This window comes from Lycorma delicatula, chromosome 6 (assembly GCF_047948215.1).
Source record: "Lycorma delicatula isolate Av1 chromosome 6, ASM4794821v1, whole genome shotgun sequence".
Lineage (NCBI taxonomy): Eukaryota > Metazoa > Arthropoda > Insecta > Hemiptera > Fulgoridae > Lycorma > Lycorma delicatula.
This window is the reverse complement of record NC_134460.1, coordinates 11,405,296-11,427,498: the sequence shown is the minus strand read 5'-3', so window position 1 is coordinate 11,427,498 and position 22,203 is coordinate 11,405,296. Positions and strand designations below refer to the sequence as shown.

Sequence of the window (22,203 nt, the reverse complement as noted above, 5' to 3'; positions counted from 1 at the left end):
TAACAAGTGAAAAAGTAAAACATGTTAACACAGTTTACTACACAAATATACTACTTTTTTCAGTTTATAAATTTTAATTTATACAACAATTATCTTAAAACCATAATAATTGTATTACAAAAAAAAAAGGACATATAAGTCATGTTTAAACATGTTTCTTCTTAATGACTTGAGGTTTAAACTTGATTTTAATTTTTTGTAACAAAATTAGTCGCTATAAACGATACCGAATTAAAAAAAAAAAAAATTAAAATTTAAAAAACTTAAAATAATCAATTCAGGGACATATTAAAATATTTCTAATAGTTTTGAATGTAGTAGGTAACAAAATTTGACCTTAACTTAGTTTTTTTAAGAGTAAAATATAGTATTTATAATTTGTTAAATTTTTCAAAACCACACTACAAAAATATTAAAGCGGTTTATACTTATTTAGAGGTCACCGAGTCTCTTAATATTAATTTTCCTGTAAATCGATTTTAAAGTATATACACAAGATAATTTTTTTTTTGTTACAAAAAAAAATAAACATATAATTTATTCGAGATGAAAAAAGTAATTCATTTAACAGGTTGTAAATTACAAACATAATTATATACTTCAAAATAACTTATAATTAATGCTTCAAGAAATATAAAAAAAAAGAAATTAACTTAAAGCGAAAATTAAATTACATTTAATAATCACGTTACGAATTCTGATTCGATAAACTGGAAGTAAACGAGAAATAAGTGATAATAATAGCAAAAAAAGAAAACAGGCAAACAATATTTTCGTAATAACAAATGAGTGATTACGTTTCATCGTTAAGTGTAAATCATGAGTTAAAAATTGTGTATTCTTTTTCAGTAAATTAAATTAACAAAGACCGTTTTACGTTATTAAATTACAGTAACATAATGTTATGCATTGTATGACAATAACAATTCTGCATGTATGAGTACTCATTTACAAATGTAAAAAGGTAATTTAAAATAATAATAATAAAAGAAAAAAGTTTAATTTAATATCATAGAAAGCTAGAATCTTATATAATGAAAAGAACGATGCACTATTGGATGAAAGGACGTAAGGCCTACCGTAATTTATTCTTATTAAATTATTTTTCATGAAAATAAAAGTTAGTTACGGTGTTTAGATTCTCTCTGCCAAAATTTATCTATAATTTTTCCTTTATATAAAAGAAACTGTATGTAGAAAGAGAGAGAGAGAGAGAGAGTTAGTGAGAGAGAGTGCGAGGGAGCGAGAGTGAGAGAGTTAGTGAGAGTGAGAGAGAGTTAGTGAGAGTGAGAGAGAGTGAGAGAGAATGAGAGAGAGAGAGTGAGTGAGAGAGAGTGAGTGAGAGAGTTAGTGAGAGAGACAGAGCGAGTGAGAGAGAGTGAGAGAGAGAGAGAGAGTAAGAGAGAGTAAGAGAGTTAGTGAGAGAGTGAGAGAGTTAGTGTGAGAGAGTGAGAGAGCTAGAGAGAGAGGGAGATTTGATTTATTGATTTATTTTTCTACTGTCAAGGTTAGGAGCGACGGTCAGTACACATTCTAACCAGGCTAATATAATAAACAGAAATAATATAATACAAAATATATACTAACAAAAAAAAAACATGTTTATATTTCATAAAAATAATAAAATATAAAATTAAGATTATTTCAACTTAAAAAAAAAAAACTAGTATTATATTTTAAACAAAAATTATTAAAATGTATTATATAAATATATATAATAAATCTAGTGGTGTTTGTGGGTCTGTTAATTTTTCATGCAAAAAGTTTTGCGTGGAAGATGTTTTATACCTGGAAAAACACAAGGCAATTGTTGTTACAAAATGTTTCATCGTTTCAAACGGTGGCCAGTTTATTGGCTTGCGGTAAAAACCGGATTATGTTGCTTGCTGATATTAGACTTGATTATTACCACCAAACTGTCCGTCAAATCAAATTCTTGCATTATTTGAAATTAAATTTTCTACACAAAAATGTCTCTCATCTTTTTCAGTTACCGAGAAGGAACTTTAAAGGTGCAACGGTGTTCGGGGTGGCAGTTCAACCGTACAGTCACAGCCATTGCCACTGTTTTAATGTGTGCAAGGCGACGCGCCGCGACTGGCTGCAATTGCCTGCGGTTACTTGAGTTTCAAGTCCTGTGCCAAGACCAAATTGTTTCTCAGAAGAAATTATAATAGAACGATAACTTTTATAAATTAAACGGGTTTTAACTGTTATTTAACAATATTACTCTCAAAACATAACGACAATCAACCAAATGCGGGGGGGGGGGGTTGAGGGAGCGGAGCCCACTGGCTTAAAGGAAGATGGAGCCATGACCGGCTAGTAAATTTTAAATATAAAAAATAATTTTTTATAAATAATAAAGAAGCCGTTTTTTATAGTTATATCTTGACAGTTAACATCATCTTGAGTTAACTTTTAGAATTTCTTAAATTACAGTTCAATATCTTTGATATCTATAGTTAATTTTAAAATTATGGTCAGAATAATTTGTTAGATAAAAAGGTTGTATGTATAATTGGTTAAAAAAAAGGGTTGGAAACTGTGAAAACAGCTCATTTTTTATACGAGTATACTGTCGATGTAAATAAGTGAGGGTCTATCTTATTTACAACTAGATATTGTAAATACTATATTTGCAAACGAAAAATTATTTTTTGCATTAAAAACAATATGCAAATTTTACTGCTAGCATGAAAACATAACCGATCAACATATATTATATATGTTGATCGGGATATATGTATACCGGGTGACTGAAAAGTAGCTTACACACACCCTTCTCTAATTATTTCTCTAACTGAGATAACTGGATATGGTTTGCGGCATTCTTCGTTGTATCGAGAGAAACTATAATGAACGTATTTAACTCTTTTTGATTTTTGGGCGGGGGGGGCGACTGAAAAATGTCAGATGGAATCAATGGTCATTTGATATATTAGTTTACAGAGATTGATGAAACGAGAAAAATAATACGATTAAAATTAAATTCTGATAGCTCAATCCAAAACGGTGGCCAAGGATGTATATTTCAGATTGCTATAACTACGGCTTTATGCTCCTTTTAATTTTGTTGTTGTTATTATTTGAGATACCCCTATTCTCTCTTTGGAAGTCACAATTTGGAGTATTCGTGGTGATGAAGTACGGGGACTCTCGAGCCCCTGAGCTAAACGACTGAGTCCTGGCGGGGCCGCCCCTTCGGGGGTGTCCCCGTTAGAAGGGAAGCACAAAGGATCGAGTCCCGGTTGCCGGATCACGGAGGCCAAGAACGGCATAGCCAGGCCTGGCGTTTCTCTCATCTGGCGACTAGAAGCGAAGGCACCTTCCAGAACCGTGTTAATGCTTCATTGCGGGTCTGATTCCGGGAGGCAAGGTTAAAATACAAGGAAAAAAAATTTTAGAGTATTCGGCCTTTCCTCAGACGCGATTCAAACGTTTTAAATGGAACCTAGGTCACGTGATATCTTGTTTTAAACGGATTTACGAGACAAGAAAAACGGCATCAAAACACTCTGGTTATTTAAACCAGATTGGTGACTACAAATATTATTATTTTAATTCAAAATTGGAAAAATTAATTATTACAATTTTGTAAAATGTAAGTTACCTTTTTGACATATATATAATATATATTATAAGCATAATATATATACAGGCATTCTGTGAACGATGAAACATAATTATTTGGCTTATAGCCAAAACTGTTAAGGCTAAAATTACATATTTAAAGTAAAAGATTATAAGTCAGTCATTTTCTTTACTTGCCTTAGTTCTCAAAATAATAACGCAACTAAATAATATAATGCAGCTTAAACAGGCTGTTCTTTTTATCCAAGGTAGTCCAGAATCAATAAATTTGACGCGGCTACCAGAGGTATATTATTATTATATTCTTGAATTTTAACTGGAACTATACCAAATAAATTGATTTAAAATTTCAGATAATCACTATACTGAATTGAGAATAAAGCAATGATTATCACGCCAAGTAATCCGGATTTTAAATTTGTTGGTACAAATAATATAATGAAAATTTTGAACATTACATATTACATCAATTTCAAGATCATCGATATGTAATACAACAATATATTAATTGGAAACGGATGGTTTAAACGGTAAATATATAAATAAATAAAATAAATTTAAAAAAATACGTAAATACATTTTTATAATATTGGTGGTTGCCAGAAATATTACCTTTACCACAGAAAAGTAAAAAAAAACAAACTATTTCTTACCATTTCTCCCATGAGGAACTGTATACGTGAGATCAGAAAATTCAATGTCAATAGGAGGTCTGCGTACCAAATGATTTATTCTGTAAAAATAAAAGTAATAATAATAAAATCAATTTCAAAAAAAGTACAAATTATCATAAAAATTTATTTAACTATATAAAAATCCAGTGATCCCACTCTTTTCTCAACTGACGCTCCTTTAAAAACAAATATCTCGTCCATGTCCTGAACGGTAGTCTCTAAACAGATTTACTAGTGGGGCGACCAAACGTATGAAAAACTTATGGGTATAAATTTGAAGGTCAAATAAATGAAGTACGGATGACTGTTACTTCTTTCATTTGCTTTTTTTGTAATTGATTACCTTAATACATATATTGATCGTTAAAAAAAAACAAAAAAAACAGTCTGTGCGATAAACTGGTTTTATTTTGTTAGAGCTGTTTGAAGATCAAATGAACATTTTTAATGAATTTAATTAATTAATTTAGTCTTATTAAAATTTTAAACGTAAAAAATATTGAAAAATCGCCTTAAAACTAGATACTGTTTCCCTATTGACCTCTCCTTAAATCTTTTACCCCCACCACCACATTTTAGAGCTCAAATTAAGAATAGTAACACTAAACCATTAAACTACATACAAATATTTCTGTTAATAATTTAACTGGCTATAATTTTAATACTTATTTATATAGAAACAACAGCGTAACAGTTTACTTATAGATGGTAATGATATCTCTGGCGGGTATGAAAAATGCAGGGCCTGACCGGGACTTGATCTGAAGTCAAAGACGCTACAATTCCGCCAAAGAGATCGCTGAGGATATAAATAATTAAATTTTCACATGAAATAATCAAGGAGCTTACTGAAAAAAAAATCTGATGAGGACACCACATGACTTCCTTGTACGGCTATTAAATTACACATACACATTTTTAAAAGTAAATAAATTTTTTTTTTTTTATTGTTACTGAATTATTATTTATTGTAATTTTTTTTTTTTACAATCACAGGTTAATAATTTAAAAGAAGATGAAGTCGGATTTGAACCGATGTGCCTTCCCCATGTAAGATCAAAATATTTCATTAATTAAAACTTTATTCGGCTATAGCTCTGGAACCGATGAAAATAAGTACCACTTAAGATATATCATGGAAAAACTCTCAATGAGGACTTATTACTGCAGTTAAAAAAATCCAAATTTTTTGGATTTTGGGCTTTTTTCGACACTTCTGGTCCAGTTAAATGCAATCAAAAAGTAAGGTGCTTTTAACTTTTAGACCTTTTTTAACACCACTAGAGGTTACAAAAGTTCTAAATCCAAAATTTGTACTTCTTACGACTAATCGTTTTTGAGTTATGCGAGATACGTACGTACCTATAGACGTCACGCCGAAACTAGTCAAAATGGATTCAGGGATGGCCAAAATTGATATTTCCGTTGAAATCTAAAAACCGAAATTTTCGCGATCATTTTGTATAAGGAAGTAAAAATAAATAAATACAAATAGAATAGTATTAAGCTGGAACAACATTTTTTATCAAGTCTTTTCCTTGTGATAATTAAATTCTCTAAATAATGATAATTTATGTCTTCAAAAGTTCATTTTAATATTAATAAGGGTTTTATTTTGAAATACGTTAACTCGCTTTTTTACATAAAACAGAATGTTCTTACTCGTTTATGTTTTTGTATTTGTATATTTGTTTTGTCATTTATAATCCAAAAATGACTGTTATTCAATGATATGACCTTTAGTTATGTTTTTACTGAAGTTTAGCATAGTTCTGGCCATAACCTATTTCTGTTCCGTAACTACATTTTTTTATGAGCATTAGTTAAGGACAGAGAGTGTGTGATAATCTACAGCCTTTTTTTAGCGAAATTTAAAAATATGAGTTAATTTTATTAATAAAATATGCTGAAATGTACTCAAGATACTAGTAACTAAATAAAAACTTTTATTGAACACTAGTGATGGAATTTTTCGTAAATCAAAGATAATTAAATTTATATCTGTAAACAGTAATTATGAGAGTTTTATTTTTATATCCCGTATAACCGATATAGTTCATTTTAATGATAATAAAAAATTAGCTTGTTTAATTACACGTAATTTATTATTCGTCAAAGTTTATAAAGAGTAAACACGTAGAATTCTACGTGGGAGGAGGTATTTGTATTAATATTGGCGATCCTAATGGTACAGTGGAGGGGATGATATTGCACTGCGGCAGGATGTCGTACATACCAAGAAACCAATCACGGTCCAGAAATTTATCCCTACCTTTCGTTTCACCTTGAAAAGTACTATATAATTGATTTAATGATACACATGTCTTGAAGGAAAGTAAAAATTAAATTTTTTTTTTTCTCTCGTGTGTGTGTTCTGCTTCTTTTGTTGCAGATACCAACAGCCACCACAAAAACAAATGGTTTCTTCACTGCGGCCACGCGGTCCCCCCAACCCCTTCTCAGACACACGTGTGTCTGAAGGTTAATAATTACGTGGAGTGAATAATTACTGTTTACTTCTTTCCAGAAAATCGCCGCCCCAAAACCGCGATCGCGAATAGGTGTCACCATTGTAAGTTCCCTATTACCTTCCTTTCCTTTCAAGAAAGAAGAAAGAGGGAACGAGCCCAGCAGCCATCAGCCCAGCAGTCGCAAGCCCAGCAGTCACCTGCCCAGCAGACACCTGCCCAGCAGTCACCTGCCCAGCAGCCACTGACAGCACAGAAGAACGAAGAAACCTGCACTTTCCCCCGTTCAGCCCTTCGGGGCCTCGGGAATTTCAAGGTTAATGGTATGTAACTTCGGTTACTACCAATTCTTGGAAAGTGCAGGCCAAAGAAGAACGAAGAGGTCTTCGGAAGAAGAAGAGGGAGAAGAAGAAGGAAGACCAACCACTCGCCTCAACATCACGGACTGGAGTCCGGAACAGAGCCCAGCAGAGATGCGTCCTGAAGGGCAGCCATACCAGAAGTGGATGAAGAGCTTCTACACAACCTCTCCTATTTCAAAACTTACAGTAAGATAAAATAACCCAGCAATTGCGACTCCTCCGGAAATGGGGACGCATTGCTCCCTCCTTACAGGTAGTGTGCCCCGTTGTGGCGTATTCCTGCTAGCCTATTCAGAGTTAGCACCGAAAGGACTTCAGTGGACGGTCTGAAGGGGAATTACGTCGGGAGGACAGGCTTTATAAGCCTAGCCTTCCGCGGTCGGCCCATGAAATGGGTTCGATAACGCTGGTTTAACAACGGATTGGAATGCAATTAAATCCGTCTTAAATTCACTAAATTAATAATAGACAAAACTTGAAAAACTAGATCCGAGATTAAAAAATAACCCGTTTAAAAAACAAGCCCGATTAGAATGATCCAGCAGCAAGGGACTCTGTCCAGGTTCTGCGATGGAGTAGGGAGTAATAAACTCCTGCCAACTTTGCATTCCATTCCATTCCACATGTCTTGTTTTGAAATATTTAAAGATTGCCAGCTCCCAGTCGACGAAAACCACCAGACCCCCCCCAAACCCTCCGCGGACCATTATATTTTGTAGGGCTAGACCAGCAGCTGCATCAAGTCCAAATTTATATATAATAGGGGGGCGTCTTATTCAAAATTGTCACCACCCCGGCGCACGGGCGCTCGAAAAACAACCTGTGTTATGTATATCTCTCCTGCCTGCCCTTACGGCGGGCAGACATCTAACCCTTAATAGAGGTATATCGCGCTCAGACTAGTAAATCCCAATCTATTTTCTACTGACTGAGATAGCTCTGGGACGCAACGCCCAAGAGCAATCCATCCAATCGCATTTCCTTAATTCAAACCAAGTTAAATTGAAGTGAATTAAGTAAATGACAAAGTGTAAGCCCAAAAATCGCCTCCGACGTACTCTCCTAAAAGAGAGGACGCCCACCTAATTAAAGGATTTCAGCCCTCTATAGGCTGAAATGGAGTGCATCATGGAAGACAAGCTTATTAGCACATCGTTCCATCGGGCCCCTACCGACAAACCCTCCATTGGATCGGAACGCAATCAAAACATCACAAAACGAATAAACGCCAACCATTATTAATAACCGCCAGTCCATTAGAATCACCCAGCAGCAAAGGACGAAAGACCGTATACTGCGAAAAGTAGTATGGTATTGCACCCTCCGACATCCTTGCGTTCCGTTCCGTCGACGAAAAATGGAATTTATGACATTTATTCCCTCAGAATAAAGAATTAAATCTGCTCTTTTTTTGTAACATTTTTTTTTTAAATTTACACGCTGAAGATGAGCTTTGACCAAAAATTTCAAGTGAAAAAGTTTTAAAGCAAATAAAAATACAACTTAAAATTTAAAAACGTTTCATACCGTTTCAAACGGGAGTTCGTATCCTCTAAATTTTGGTGACAATAATTTGTGATTTATTTGTAACAGATGAAGTTTATTATAAAACCTCAGAAGAAGAAGAATTTAAGTAAATTAAATTTTAATCAATTATCGTATAAAATATAAATATATATTTTTTTTCATTGAAGGTTCCATGAGATTGTAAAAAGTAAGATTAGCGTCAGTTAGTAAAAAATGGTCTTAAATAATCAAATATCTTTTAACGCAAAAAAGATATGAATAAAATAGGAATCCATATCTTATAGTGGTTGGTAAATAATATTAACCTCCGATATAAATAAAATCACTTTTGATTTTGATGTTTACAAGTTTTTCATAAAAGATTTACTACTTTAAAAATAATTATTATTAGCATTACGAAGTAGTTTTGCACATGTGAAATAAACAAACGCAGAACCATAAAAAATGCCCGTACATAATATTTAAAAGTTAAAAACGGAGAATATAATTACAGATATTAAACTGACTGTGTAAGATGATCAATTCAATGATCCATCGCATTGTAAAATAATTTCGACGAGTAATAAAATCTGGTAAACGATTCATAATTACAAAAAAATTACTCAATTTTCTACATATAGGAATAAAGATTAATACTGCGAGTTAATAATACCTAACTGCCAAAAGCAAAGATAATGTGTTGATAATATTACATGTAATTACATATAATACGATGGCTAGAGTCTACATCATAAATATGTATTGATATTCATAGAAACGGTCATCAAACTGTACATTTCAACCTTATAAAAGACAACGGGCGTATTATGAAAAAGGTCAGCGACCCTTAGCAGCATTTTATCAAATCGAATATCTTTTTACGTTTCAATATTTTGTAAGGTCCAGGGTTTTAACTTTTACAAATTTCTTAACATTCAACTGTTGCGCAAAAAATATTGAACGGATGTTAGCGTGACAGTTGGTATTTTAAATTACACTCCTTAATTCACACTTTTTAATAAATCCATTTTTTTTTTTTTTGTCTTCAGTCATTTGACTGGTTTGATGCAGCTCTCCAAGATTCCCTATCTAGTGCTAGTCGTTTCATTTCAGTATACCCTCTACACCCTACATCCCTAACAATTTGTTTTACATACTCCAAAAGTGGCCTGCCTACACAATTTTTCCCTTCTACCTGTCCTTCCAAAATTAAAGCGACTATTCCAGGATGCCTTAGTATGTGGCCTATAAGTCTGTCTCTTCTTTTAACTATATTTTTCCAAATGCTTCTTTCTTCATCTATTTGCCGCAATACCTCCTCATTTGTCAGTTTATCCACCCATCTGATTTTTAACATTCTCCTATAGCACCACATTTCAAAAGCTTCTAACCTTTTCTTCTCAGATACTCCGATTGTCCAAGTTTCACTTCCATATAAAGCGACACTCCAAACATACACTTTCAAAAATCTTTTCCTGACATTTAAATTAATTTTTGATGTAAACAACTTATATTTCTTACTGAAGGCTCGTTTAGCTTGTGCTATTCGGCATTTTATATCGCTCCTGCTTCGTCCATCTTTAGTAATTCTACTTCCCAAATAACAAAATTCTTCTACCTCCATAATCTTTTCTCCTCCTATTTTCACATTCAGCGGTCCATCTTTGTTATTTCTACTACATTTCATTACTTTTGTTTTGTTCTTGTTTATTTTCATGCGATAGTTCTTGCGTAGGACTTCATCTATGCCGTTCATTGTTTCTTCTAAATCCTTTTTACTCTCGGCTAGAATTACTATATCATCAGCAAATCGTAGCATCTTTATCTTTTCACCTTGTACTGTTACTCCGAATCTAAATTGTTCTTTAACATCATTAACTGCTAGTTCCATGTAAAGATTAAAAAGTAACGGAGATAGAGAACATCCTTGTCGGACTCCCTTTCTTATTATGGCTTCTTTCTTATGTTCTTCAATTGCTACTGTTGCTGTTTGGTTCCTGTACATGTTAGCAATTGTTCTTCTATCTCTGTATTTGAACCCTATTTTTTTTAAAATGCTGAACATTTTATTCCAGTCTACGTTATCGAATGCCTTTTCTAGATCTATAAACGCCAAGTATGTTGGTTTGTTTTTCTTTAATCTTCCTTCGACTATTAATCTGAGGCCTAAAATTGCTTCCCTTGTCCCTATACTTTTCCTGAGACCAAATTGGTCTTCTCCTAACACTTCCTCCACTCTCCTCTCAATTCTTCTGTATAGAATTCTAGTTAAGATTTTTGATGCATGACTAGTTAAACTAATTGTTCTGTATTCTTCACATTTATCTGCCCCTGCTTTCTTTGGTATCATAACTATAACACTTTTTTTGAAGTCTGATGGAAATTCCCCGTTTTCATAAATATTACACACCAGTTTGTATAATCTATCAATCGCTTCCTCACCTGCACTGCGCAGTAATTCTACAGGTATTCCGTCTATTCCAGGAGCCTTTCTACCATTTAAATCTTTTAATGCTCTCTTAAATTCAGATCTCAGTATTGTTTCTCCCATTTCATCCTCCTCAACTTCCTCTTCTTCCTCTATAACACCATTTTCTAATTCATTTCCTCCGTATAACTCTTCAATATATTCCACCCATCTATCGACTTTACCTTTCGTATTATATATTGGTGTACCATCTTTATTTAACACATTATTACATTTTAATTTATGTACCCCAAAATTTTCCTTAACTTTCCTGTATGCTCCGTCTATTTTACCAATGTTCATTTCTCTTTCCACTTCTGAACACTTTTCTTTAATCCACTCTTCTTTCACCAGTTTGCACTTCCTGTTTATAGCATTTCTTAATTGCCGATAGTTCCTTTTACTTTCTTCATCACTATCATTCTTATATTTTCTACGTTCATCCATCAGCTGCAATATATCGTCTGAAACCCAAGGTTTTCTACCAGTTCTCTTTATTCCGCCTAAGTTTGCTTCTGCTGATAAATCCATTATAACGTTTTAATTTTTAAATTTCTTTATTTTTAGTATGAATATGTAAAAAATAGACACGAAATATAATTATGTGTAAAGTATTATAATAAACTGAAAAATATGAAACATTTTCAAGACATATGAATATCACAATAATATTGCTTGATGTAAATGCGGTGCAAAATTTCTGCATTTCATTACAATTATACTAGTCACGTGAAATGTTTTTCGATAGTTTTAAATCTGTAACAGCTTGCTTCATAACAATGGTAAAAAAATTGATGTTTCATTCTCAAACTTCTTTAATATTTTAAATTTAAAAAAATGTTTTTCCTCTAATTTTTTTTAAATTTCTAAAGGATCTTAAGATTATATTAATTAAAAAATAATTACAATCAGTTAAATATAGAACAGATTTAATAATAGATTTCAATGTCACGAATAAGAAAAAATAATTTTTAATAGTTAATACGAACTCTCTTATACAGCGGTTAAATAAAATTAAATTACCATAATTATTCAAAGAGTCTTATAATTATAAACAGTAAAATAAGAAAAACAAGTTATTTATTTTAATTTAAATAATTTATAGCAAATTACAGGAATATAATTTACCATTAGAAAGGTTATTTCTATGACGATAAGCAAAATTAATTTAATTCTAAGAAAATAATGAATCTGCCTTTAAGTAAATTCTGAAGTTATATAAATTGATTGCAATTATAAAGCCTCTCGAAGTCGAGAGTTCTAAGGATCAAATCCTAGTAAAGACAGTTAGTTTTATACGGATTTGAATAATAGATCGTAGATACCGGTGTTCTTTGGTGGTCGACCTCGGATTTTATAAGACTACACTTCATTTACACTCATACATATCATCTTCTGAAGTAATCCTGACGGTGGTTCCGGAGACTAAACAGAAAAATAGGAAGAATTATATAGCCTCACATTTTTTCTTGTTTTAAATGAATCACAATAAATTATATTCATTGTAGAAATGCAAACACAGCATCCATGTTCAATGTAAAAGCTTCGTTCATTACTTTAATATAACAATTTATAATAATTAAAAAATACTAAGACTGAATGTTGTTCATGATCATTTGATTAAATTTTCACAATATTTTAGAATTCCGCCAGGATTATCCCAGTTGATTTAAGTGTTATTTTCTGTCCTTCCTAGCACTGTCGCTCTAACATTTGTAGATTATGCGTTTCGGAGTATTTCCATTCTGAAAACTATTTTTAGCATTCGTTCGTAGTTGATGAGTAAAAGCACTCCAGTGAGAGTATTTATTTATTTTTCAGCAACATCTTTCTCTTCTCCAACGTACTTGACCACTCTGTTACAGCCTACTGAAGATCTTCAACTACCTCGTAATCAGAATTAAGTCATCCGAGTATCAACAATTAATAAAACAATTTTTCATAATAAGAAAAAGTGGAAGATTTTATTTTACTTTGCAATTAATTTTCAGTTATGTAATTTAATTTCATTAGTGAAATTATTATTCAAAAAACTTAAGTAATAAAAATGAAAAGAATGCTGTTCACACTAGTGTTAGAACCAGCTACATATAATGCCCTATAACCAAAAATTATGGCTTGAATCAAAAGTTTTGTTTAGTTACAGTTCATTTTCTTTTTTTATTAAAAACAAAAAAAAAATTTAGTACGTTCATTTTGACGAAATGGGAGAGATAATGCAAGTAACAGCTATTCCTTTTTATTTTTCAAAACTGAGATTTAACGAAATTTATAACAAATAACAATTCAATCAAACATTTTACGTAAAAAAAAAAATATATAACTTTTCCTTGAGAGTGATTACCCGGAATGGAATGGAATGCAAAGTTGGCAGGAGTCTATTACTCCCTACTTTATCGCAGAACCTGGACAGAGTCCCTTGCTGCTGGATCATTCTAATCGGGCTTGTTTTTAAAAGGGTTATTTTTTTAAATCTCGGATCTAATTTTTCAAGTTTTGTCTATTATTATTTTAGTGAATTTAAGACGGATTTAATTGCATTCCAATCCGTTGTTAAACCAGCGTTATCGAACCCATTTCATGGGCCGACCGCGGAAGGCTAGGCTTATAAAGCCTGTCCTCCCGACGTAATTCCCCTTCAGACCGTCCACTGAAGTCCTTTCGGTGCTAACTCTTTAATAGGCTAGCAGGAATACGCCACAACGGGGCACTAGCTATAAGGAGGGAGCAATGCGTCCCCTTTTCCGGAGGAGTCGCAATTGCTGGGATATTTTGTCTTACTGTAAGTTTTTTTAAATTTAGACCGCGTTTTTGTTTTATGCGCGACTTACCGTGTTTGACGTCTTCAAACTATATAACTCGCGTCTGACGCGTATATAACCCGGAAACGCGTCTGACGCACTATTCCGTTTATGGCTCATGCGATATGGAGGCCCCTAAGCCTGGTTTGTCGATTTTCGGCTACCGCACCGCACCATCACGGTGGTTCGTCCAGTACGGCGTGAGGCCGCTTCCTTACAACTGTCGGAGTTGGGTCCTCTCGGCAGATGTCCCGAAGATGACTGTGTTCGGACACAGCCGCTCTCCCGAACAGTCTGCGCGCCTGCGCCACCCCCACCTCGGACACGGATTGAAATCTCGCATCAGATCGGAGAGTGGCGTTCCTGACGAACCACGGAGCGCCAAAGATCGTCCGCAACGCGATGTTTTGGACGGCCTCGATCTTCTTTTGAAGCGAGGAGCTCAACACTGCCCCCCATGCTGGGTAAGCATATGTTAGAATCGGCAGTACGTACAGCCGAAAAATGAGGAGCTTAGTTGCCAGTGGGTATGGGCTGGCACTGTTCAGCACTGGGTATAGCGAGGCTCTGGCGGCCTTAGCCCTCCGGGTCGCATAATTTACATGTTCGCCGAAGGTAAGCCGCCTGTCCAACACCACCCCCAGGTACTTAACTGTTTTCTCAAAAGGGATTTTCTCCCCTGAGATTTCCAGCTCTCTGGTCGGTTTTCGTGTCTTGCATGTGAACATCACGGCCACCGATTTTTCACCGTTGACCCTGATTCTCCACATGTCGAGCCACGGTTCCACTAAGTCCAGCTGCCTTTGGAGCCTCCGGACCGCGTAATCCACATTTGCGGATTCGTAGAAATATGCCATGTCGTCTGCGTAAAGGGCCGTTTTGACCCCTTCCGACAGCGGCATATCGTTCACGTACAAAGTGTACAAGAACGGGGAAGTGATTACCCGATGCAATATCTTATAAAACATCAATCTACAACACTTTCATTATTGACACCATTAAATGTAATACAGTCAACTTGTATTTTTTTTTGAAAATCCTTACCTACCGATTGATGTTTTTTCCATATGTTAGGGGTGATGAGGGAAGCTTAACTCCAGATTTTTAACATCCCCTCATAGATTTTTGAAAAACTCAAAAATTTTTTGAAATGCGTTTTTCTTTGAATCTATGCATTTTAGAGAAAAGTTTTTCAAACAAAAAATTAATAGGGCATTCTCCTTTACAATTAATGTCTTTTAAGTTATGCCGTATAATTTGAAACTGAAATACTAGGTATCGCTGAAGTTGTAAAAAAACGTGTTTTTTTCGTTTTTTTTCACCGGAAAAAATTGTTTTTCGTCTGTATTGCATTTGGAAAAGTTTTTAATCTCAAAAAAAAAAACAGACAACTTTTATTTAAACAATTTTCTTGTACAACTTACCGTTTTGGAGCTGTAGCTTGTGAAAGTGTGAAAATGTTGTGAATTGGGCACGTGTTAGAAACCGGTCTACTCGTTTACAATTTCGTTTACAACGTATTTTACAACTTCAGCGCCACCTGGTATTTCAATTTCAAATTATACGGCATAACTTCAAAGACATTAATTGTAGAAGAGAATGTCCTGTACATTTTTTGTTTGAAAAACTTTTCTCTAAAATGCATAGATTCAGAGAAAAACGCATTCAAAAACCTTTTGAGTATTTCTAGTTTTTCAAAAATCAAGGGGAGGGGGATGTTAAAAATCCGGAGTTAAGCTTCCCTCATCACCCCTAACGCATGGACAAAAGATCAATCGGTAGGTAAGGATTTTTAAATACAGCCTATTTTGATGACAAATTGCCTGTACTGAGTGAAACAAAAAAAACGAGCCCGACAGAGATAATGGTCTTTTTCAATTAATATAAAAACTTTCTTACATCTTATCAAAGTAATCAAGCAAGTTTATTACTATTTGTTTTTTTTTTTAAATAATGGATCCGATATTGTTATTTCTGCTATTAGCCCGATAACTAATTTAACAATATTTATTCCAGTATCGCTATTTCAGTTATTGGACTATAACTGGAATAACAACGGTTCAAAATCGCTAAATTTTTTGTGTTCGGTGAGAAAAGATTAGTTGAAGAATTAATAGACATATTTTTGGAATTCATTTTGCACATTCACGCGTAAAGTTCGTCGAGATTAAAATTAATTGATAAATGTCATTTCACAATGGCCAATGCCATGTCCGACCGGGATTCGAACCCAGGACCCGGAGGTCCCAGGTTCGAATCATGGCATCTTCACACGCTAATTGTCATTCATTTCACCCTCTGAAGAAATCCCTAACGGTGGTCCCGGAGAAAAATAATCAGTGAAAGAGTACATTTCTGTAGACTTCCTTCAATTATCTTGAAATATTTTACTAATGGAAATGAAACTCTGTTAATTAAGATGCGTTTAAGGAGTACATTATACTTTGGTGGTTGGGCCTCAAATAACCACACATCTGAGGAATGGTCGAACTGAGACTGTACAAGACTACAGTTCACTTACACTCATACATATCATCCTCAGAAGTAATATCTGAACGGTAATTACCGGACGCTAAATAGGAAAAAGAACGGGAATACAGGATAAACTATATTCGACGTTAACAATTATAATGAAACGCCACGAGTTACTCTTGCTCATCGGCAAAGAAATATTAAGCTAATTATAATTACACTTAGTTAGCGTTCTTATCTAGTCTCGTTCCGATCATTTATAAGATATTTTTGATTAAATAATAGATAAAAATCATTTATTTTGAAGGTTATAAACAAATTATAAAAGATAAAATAATGCCAAATAAGCGGTTATGCCAATTATAAGCCGATTTGGTTATAAAACCTGAATGTAATTTTAAATGGAAGCAACTATAAAAATAATTGAGGTCATTCATTCCATAATTACAACATTATGATCTAAAACCTATTTTTTAATAAAAAAAAAAAAAATAAAAACAAGGAAATTATCAGAAATTAATGAGACTTGAAAATAAATCAATTGTATCTCATGTTTTCAATCATAGGAAATATTATATTAAATTACGTCCCATATTTCAAGGGTAGAATACCTTAAAAATTAAAACTTTGAAATCAACCAACACATACTACGGCTTCTCTTTCTATATATGTAGAAATAAATAAACACAGCAGCAATACGTGTTTGATAATTTTCAAATATTTTTAATTAAATAAAAAGGTAATAATCTTTTATAAGGATTTAAAAAATTCACAAAAAAACTCTTTAAATTTTTAACGTATTACGAACCTTTCATTTTAAATCTACTACAAAATGACAAAAAATAATTAAACGTTAAGTACTATTACGTTCCCTTTACAGTGGACTTTTTGAAATCTGTTTTTACGTGCTTTTTTATTTATATACCACGAGCAATAAATCATATCAACGTATCACTACGCGCTAAAAGTTGAGAGATCTCTATTTTGGACCCGTCACTATTTGAGGGCAAAAAACAGCCCTAAATAATTATTCAATTATTTAATATCAAAAAATATATTATTTTAAGAACCCATTACACTATTTTAATTAAATATTTATGTATATAACACTAATTGACTACAAATTGTTCGTAATTATAAAACTATTCATTTGGAATAATACAATGAACAATATTTTAGATGTACCAAATTTCAGGTAATGTAGTGACTATTTAATCACCTGATTATGAGTTTTGTAGTATCAAACAGTATTATAAAACTAATAATTTTATAAAATATAAATATCATAATTATAAATGTCTAAGTGCATAATTATTACACTGGACGATTCAAAAAGGACCTCAAAAATTTAAAAGCACACAGAAAATCTCATTTCATAGAAAAACAAATCAAGTTTTAACTGCCTAGTTCATTAGTACCAATGTTATCAGTATCAGCTGCAAGTTGATCACCCGCAACTGCCGAATATGGAGTAGCGAAAACCCTCGTGAAACTTTCCAGAAAATTCGTGATAACCCTAAGGTCAATGTTTTTTGTGCCCTAAATAAACAAAGACTGAACTGCCCGTTATTTTTCCAGGGGACAACCGTTTATGATATCGTTTACGTGGACGTGGTTCAAAATTTTCTAATTCCTCAGTTAAACGATGTGACAAAGATAGACGCCATTACTATCAGCAAGACAGTACATCACCTCACTACCGCCTAGAAGTCCGAGATTTTCTTGATACTCGATTCCCAAGTCGGTTGATCGGTTATGAAAGTCCATTCGCATGGCCACCTCCACCCCAGATTTGACCCGCAACATTTTTTCTTGTGAGGTTTCATTAGATATCGAGTTTATGTACCGCCTTTGCGTACTGATCTTATTCAGCTGTCTTCGAATTAACGCCGCAGCTGCAGAGGTAACGCCCGACTGCTGGCTACAGCTGGGATGAAATCGACTTCAGGTGGGATGTATGTCGCATTACAAATAGAAGCCATATCGATCCAAATAAATGTTGGGCGCTATGAAATGAAACCTCAACCGAATCTGCAAGTTATCTCAATAGATTTTTATATGTTTTCAAAGTTGTGAAGTTCTTTTTGAATCAGCCGGTACTGTAAGTTATTTGAATTTAATTAAGAAAAATAAACTATTACAACTTTTGTAAAGATAAATGTAAAGTTTTCTTAATGTTCAATACAGAATAAAAGGATATAAATTTAAATGTGACGTGGTCATAACAGATAAGATCCTAATCTGATAATAAACAATAATAACGAAAAAAAAATCATTTTCAAACTGCTCATGTAAACGCATAATTTAGAGTAAAAAAAAAAGACTAATATTTTTTCGAAAATATATAAAATCTGTCCAAAAGAACTTTGTAAATAAATAAAAAAAAAACATCGATATCAGTTAATTTAGTAGAAGTAAGGCGCCAACATATATAATAAACACATGCGATCAAATCTCCTTCCCTTTTTGAAGACCGTTAACGGTGATATAATACTCATGTTATAATTTTTTGGATGAATTTAAAGTTTAATTAACTCCTTTCATTTCGATCTACCGCCTGCAGAAGAGGCTTTATAGTTCGCGATGAAAGTATGGCAGCAAGAATGGTACGCCACTACTAAGGGTAGGTCCTTGTATAGATCTACACAGGACTTGGGGGGATGGTACGCCTCCTAGTTCCATTTTTAGAGCAACAGGAACCCAAGTGCTCTTCAACCACGGGAATTTGAACCAATATTTGTATCGGTTCCACCTGGCAGCTGATGAGCTGTGCGTCTGCAGGGAAGTCCAGTCGAACGAACACATGTTCGACTCCCCAGCTCTTTTTTTCTTATTTTTTTTGTGTAACCTCCGGGTCTACGTTTAGGCATTGCTTCAGAGGATGAGATGAATGATTTGTAGCGTGTGTGAAAATGCCATGCCCGACCGGGATTCGAACCCGGGACCTCCGGATGAAAGGTCGAGACGTTACCACACGTGCCAAGGAGACCGGCGACTGCTCAGCTTTTTTTTTTTTTTTTTTTTTTTATTTTTTTATTTTATATTCCCACCTACTCCTCTGGAACGGATCTACAATCAAGTTTGACTCGCGCCAGAGGAGTGTCCTTTACTCTAGCTTGCCTCCCCGCCCGCCGGCTGTATGTCCGGCACGGCAGGTCAGTTCACCGGTTAGCTCTTTTATTTATTTTATAGATATTCATCATACACTGATTACTGAGAGTCCACCACCCTTGTTCTATCAGCAACAGTCACCCCTATTCTTTAATCTCTCTCTTTTTTTTATATTATATCACACCAACCCAACCAATTAGTTTAAAACTTAAGCCACGGAGTCCTCAGGTTTCTTCACCTCTGTGCCCATCCACGCAAGCACGAACGAGCAAGAGCACCACCTTAAATTACCCGTCAACAACAAACAGTTACCTTATGACAGTTTTCAGTATCTTTTAACAAATTTTTATAAACTTAATATAAGAAACACAAAGTTTAAGAATCTATAAGTTCCTTCACCACTTATCCGATAAAACCTACAAACCAGAGCTCCATCATCAGCTTCCCCTCAACAACAAACAATTTCCTCTTGTAAGTTTTCAGTTTATTAATACATTTTTATACATATTTTAGAAATTTTTTGGTGTGTAAACCACATTCAAAGCTATATCTCAATATTTCCCATTCTCTCAAATATTGACAAACGAAAATTCCACCTACGACAAGCCGTCATCAGCCAGCGGTTTCTTCTTGACGAGCTTCCTCATCTTTCTTCTTTATAACTGCGGTTATAAACGACGAGATCACAACTGCTTAGCTCTTGGGAAGGCCATAAATCACGCCACCTTGGAACTTAGAGGTCAAGGGGAAAACTGCCCACTAATAAGCGGCGAGTCAATGTGAGCCGCATTGTCGGATCGTGTTATTCCTTGATGCCGTTGCTTTGTTCAACCGGCAGCACTAGTTTAAGGAATATAAGAGACTCATACCGCTTTCTGTAGGAAGTTACCCTCGAGAAATGGCTGGCCATCGGTCAAATATAGCTCCAAGCGCTATAATATGGTGAACAGGTACTTGTTGGCATTCAGCAACATAGGCGTGGCAGCAAATTGGTGTCCTTGACGAAATAAATTTTAATTTATTGACAAGTCATATATTTTAGTATGTAGACGGGGTGCACCTACCCATTTTAATAATATGTGACACGTGGGCGGTGGGATACGTAAGCGAGTGGGGTAGGGCACCACGCTTATTCCTCTCACGTAGTTAGGTAAGCTCTAGAGGCTAATTAGGATACTGATCGCTAAACCGTTTTGAGGTACAATAGCCGTTTGTGGCACGGACACTCCGTCTTATGCTTTAGGGCGACCGAATGGGGTGCTGATGGTGGTGGTTGGTGGGAGAAACGGCAGACAACATTAACTCCTTTCATAATAACAACAAAAACCATGAAGATGTTATTTTATCTTTCATTTATTTATTTATACGTTTATTTTATTTGACTTCATTATTGAACTGGATTTAGTAATATAGAAAGGAACTAACCCCAAAATTTAAAAATTTTATATTAAAATAATGATGCTGATAAAGGATTATTTTAATGTAAAATAGAACTAATCCACATCTTTATCTGTATTTACAATAATTGCACTTGAATTAATTCAAACTTCAGTTTTCAATGAAATATAGTTTGCTAAAAAACAGAACTAACCAACAAAAGTATGGATTAGTTCTGTTTTGCTTTCATATTGTAAATCATTCGTTTCTAGGAAAACGGTTAAAAAATAACTACAAGCATACAGAAGGCAAGTGGATTTTATCAGAGTGTAAGAAATCTGTTCTGGAACAAGTGATACCTTTGCCGTGTAAAAAAGTTATGTATAAATCATATTTTGTGAAAATTCTTACCTACGGGACAGAAAGTGGTAGAAAGATGGAGAGTCGAGTACAGGCAGCAGATATGAAATTTGAGAGAAACATGCTAGGGAATAAGGAGAGTGTAGGGTAAAGAGTAGTATGATTAGAGAGGAAGTGAAATTAGGAAGCATTGACGAGTCACTTGGAAGATCAAAGCTCAGTCGGTTCGGGCACATTAAAAGGATGGGTGAGGAAAGATTACCAAAAAGGATGATGAATGCAGAGGAAACAGGTAGAAGACCATGGGGTAGACCGAGAATAAAATGGATGTGTTGAGAGTAATGGAAGAGAGGTGGATCATAGATTGAGACAGGGGGAGAAATTTTGTAGATAGCCCGATTCGAGGAAACTTGGAACACAGGAAACTAAAGATGAAGATGATAATGTTTCTAGGCAAAGGTAACGCATTACCTAATATTGTTTGATGAGCTGCTGACTGCTGTTGTTTCTAGTTTTATTTCGTAGTAAAACATTATACAAACTGTGGTTTTTTAAACATATTTTGCTCGTTTTTAATATGTGATTAGTGAATAACTATCAGTATAATGTAAGTTTTCTCAGAATAAAAATAATTTTTATTGTTAGGTTAGTTGAAATTTTAATAAAAACTAGTATTTGGTTCTAAATTTTCTTTCTTAAAACTTATAATAGAAATAAAATCTACGTATCTTTTTTTAACAAGCATACGTGAAGTGCAAATACATTATCTACTTCATAACAAAAGTTTTCAGTGAAGAAAAAAAAAAGGATATTTAAGGTTAGGTTTGATGCCATTATAACTGTTTTATTATTATTACTCCGTTGTTGAATTAAATGTAACCATTATTAAAATGAGGATGATATGACATTTGGAAAAAAACATTTCGATTTTACGTAACTAAAACTTCATAACGACTTTGGATAAATGATTCTCATAAAGCAAGGGTAATTATTTTGTTCTGAAATTTATTG

The 22,203-nt window shown here is 33.9% G+C and overlaps 1 protein-coding gene across 1 annotated transcript in view; it reads right to left on the bottom strand.

The window, feature by feature from the left end:
* The window catches only part of LOC142326575 (ATP-binding cassette sub-family G member 1-like), a 406,137-nt gene that overhangs the window by 240,093 nt on the left and 143,841 nt on the right, over positions 1-22,203 (bottom strand). The window contains exon 2 of the mRNA XM_075369155.1: positions 4,248-4,327. Within this exon, the coding sequence (XP_075225270.1) occupies positions 4,248-4,327 (80 nt within the window). The remainder of the gene's footprint in view (positions 1-4,247; positions 4,328-22,203) is intronic.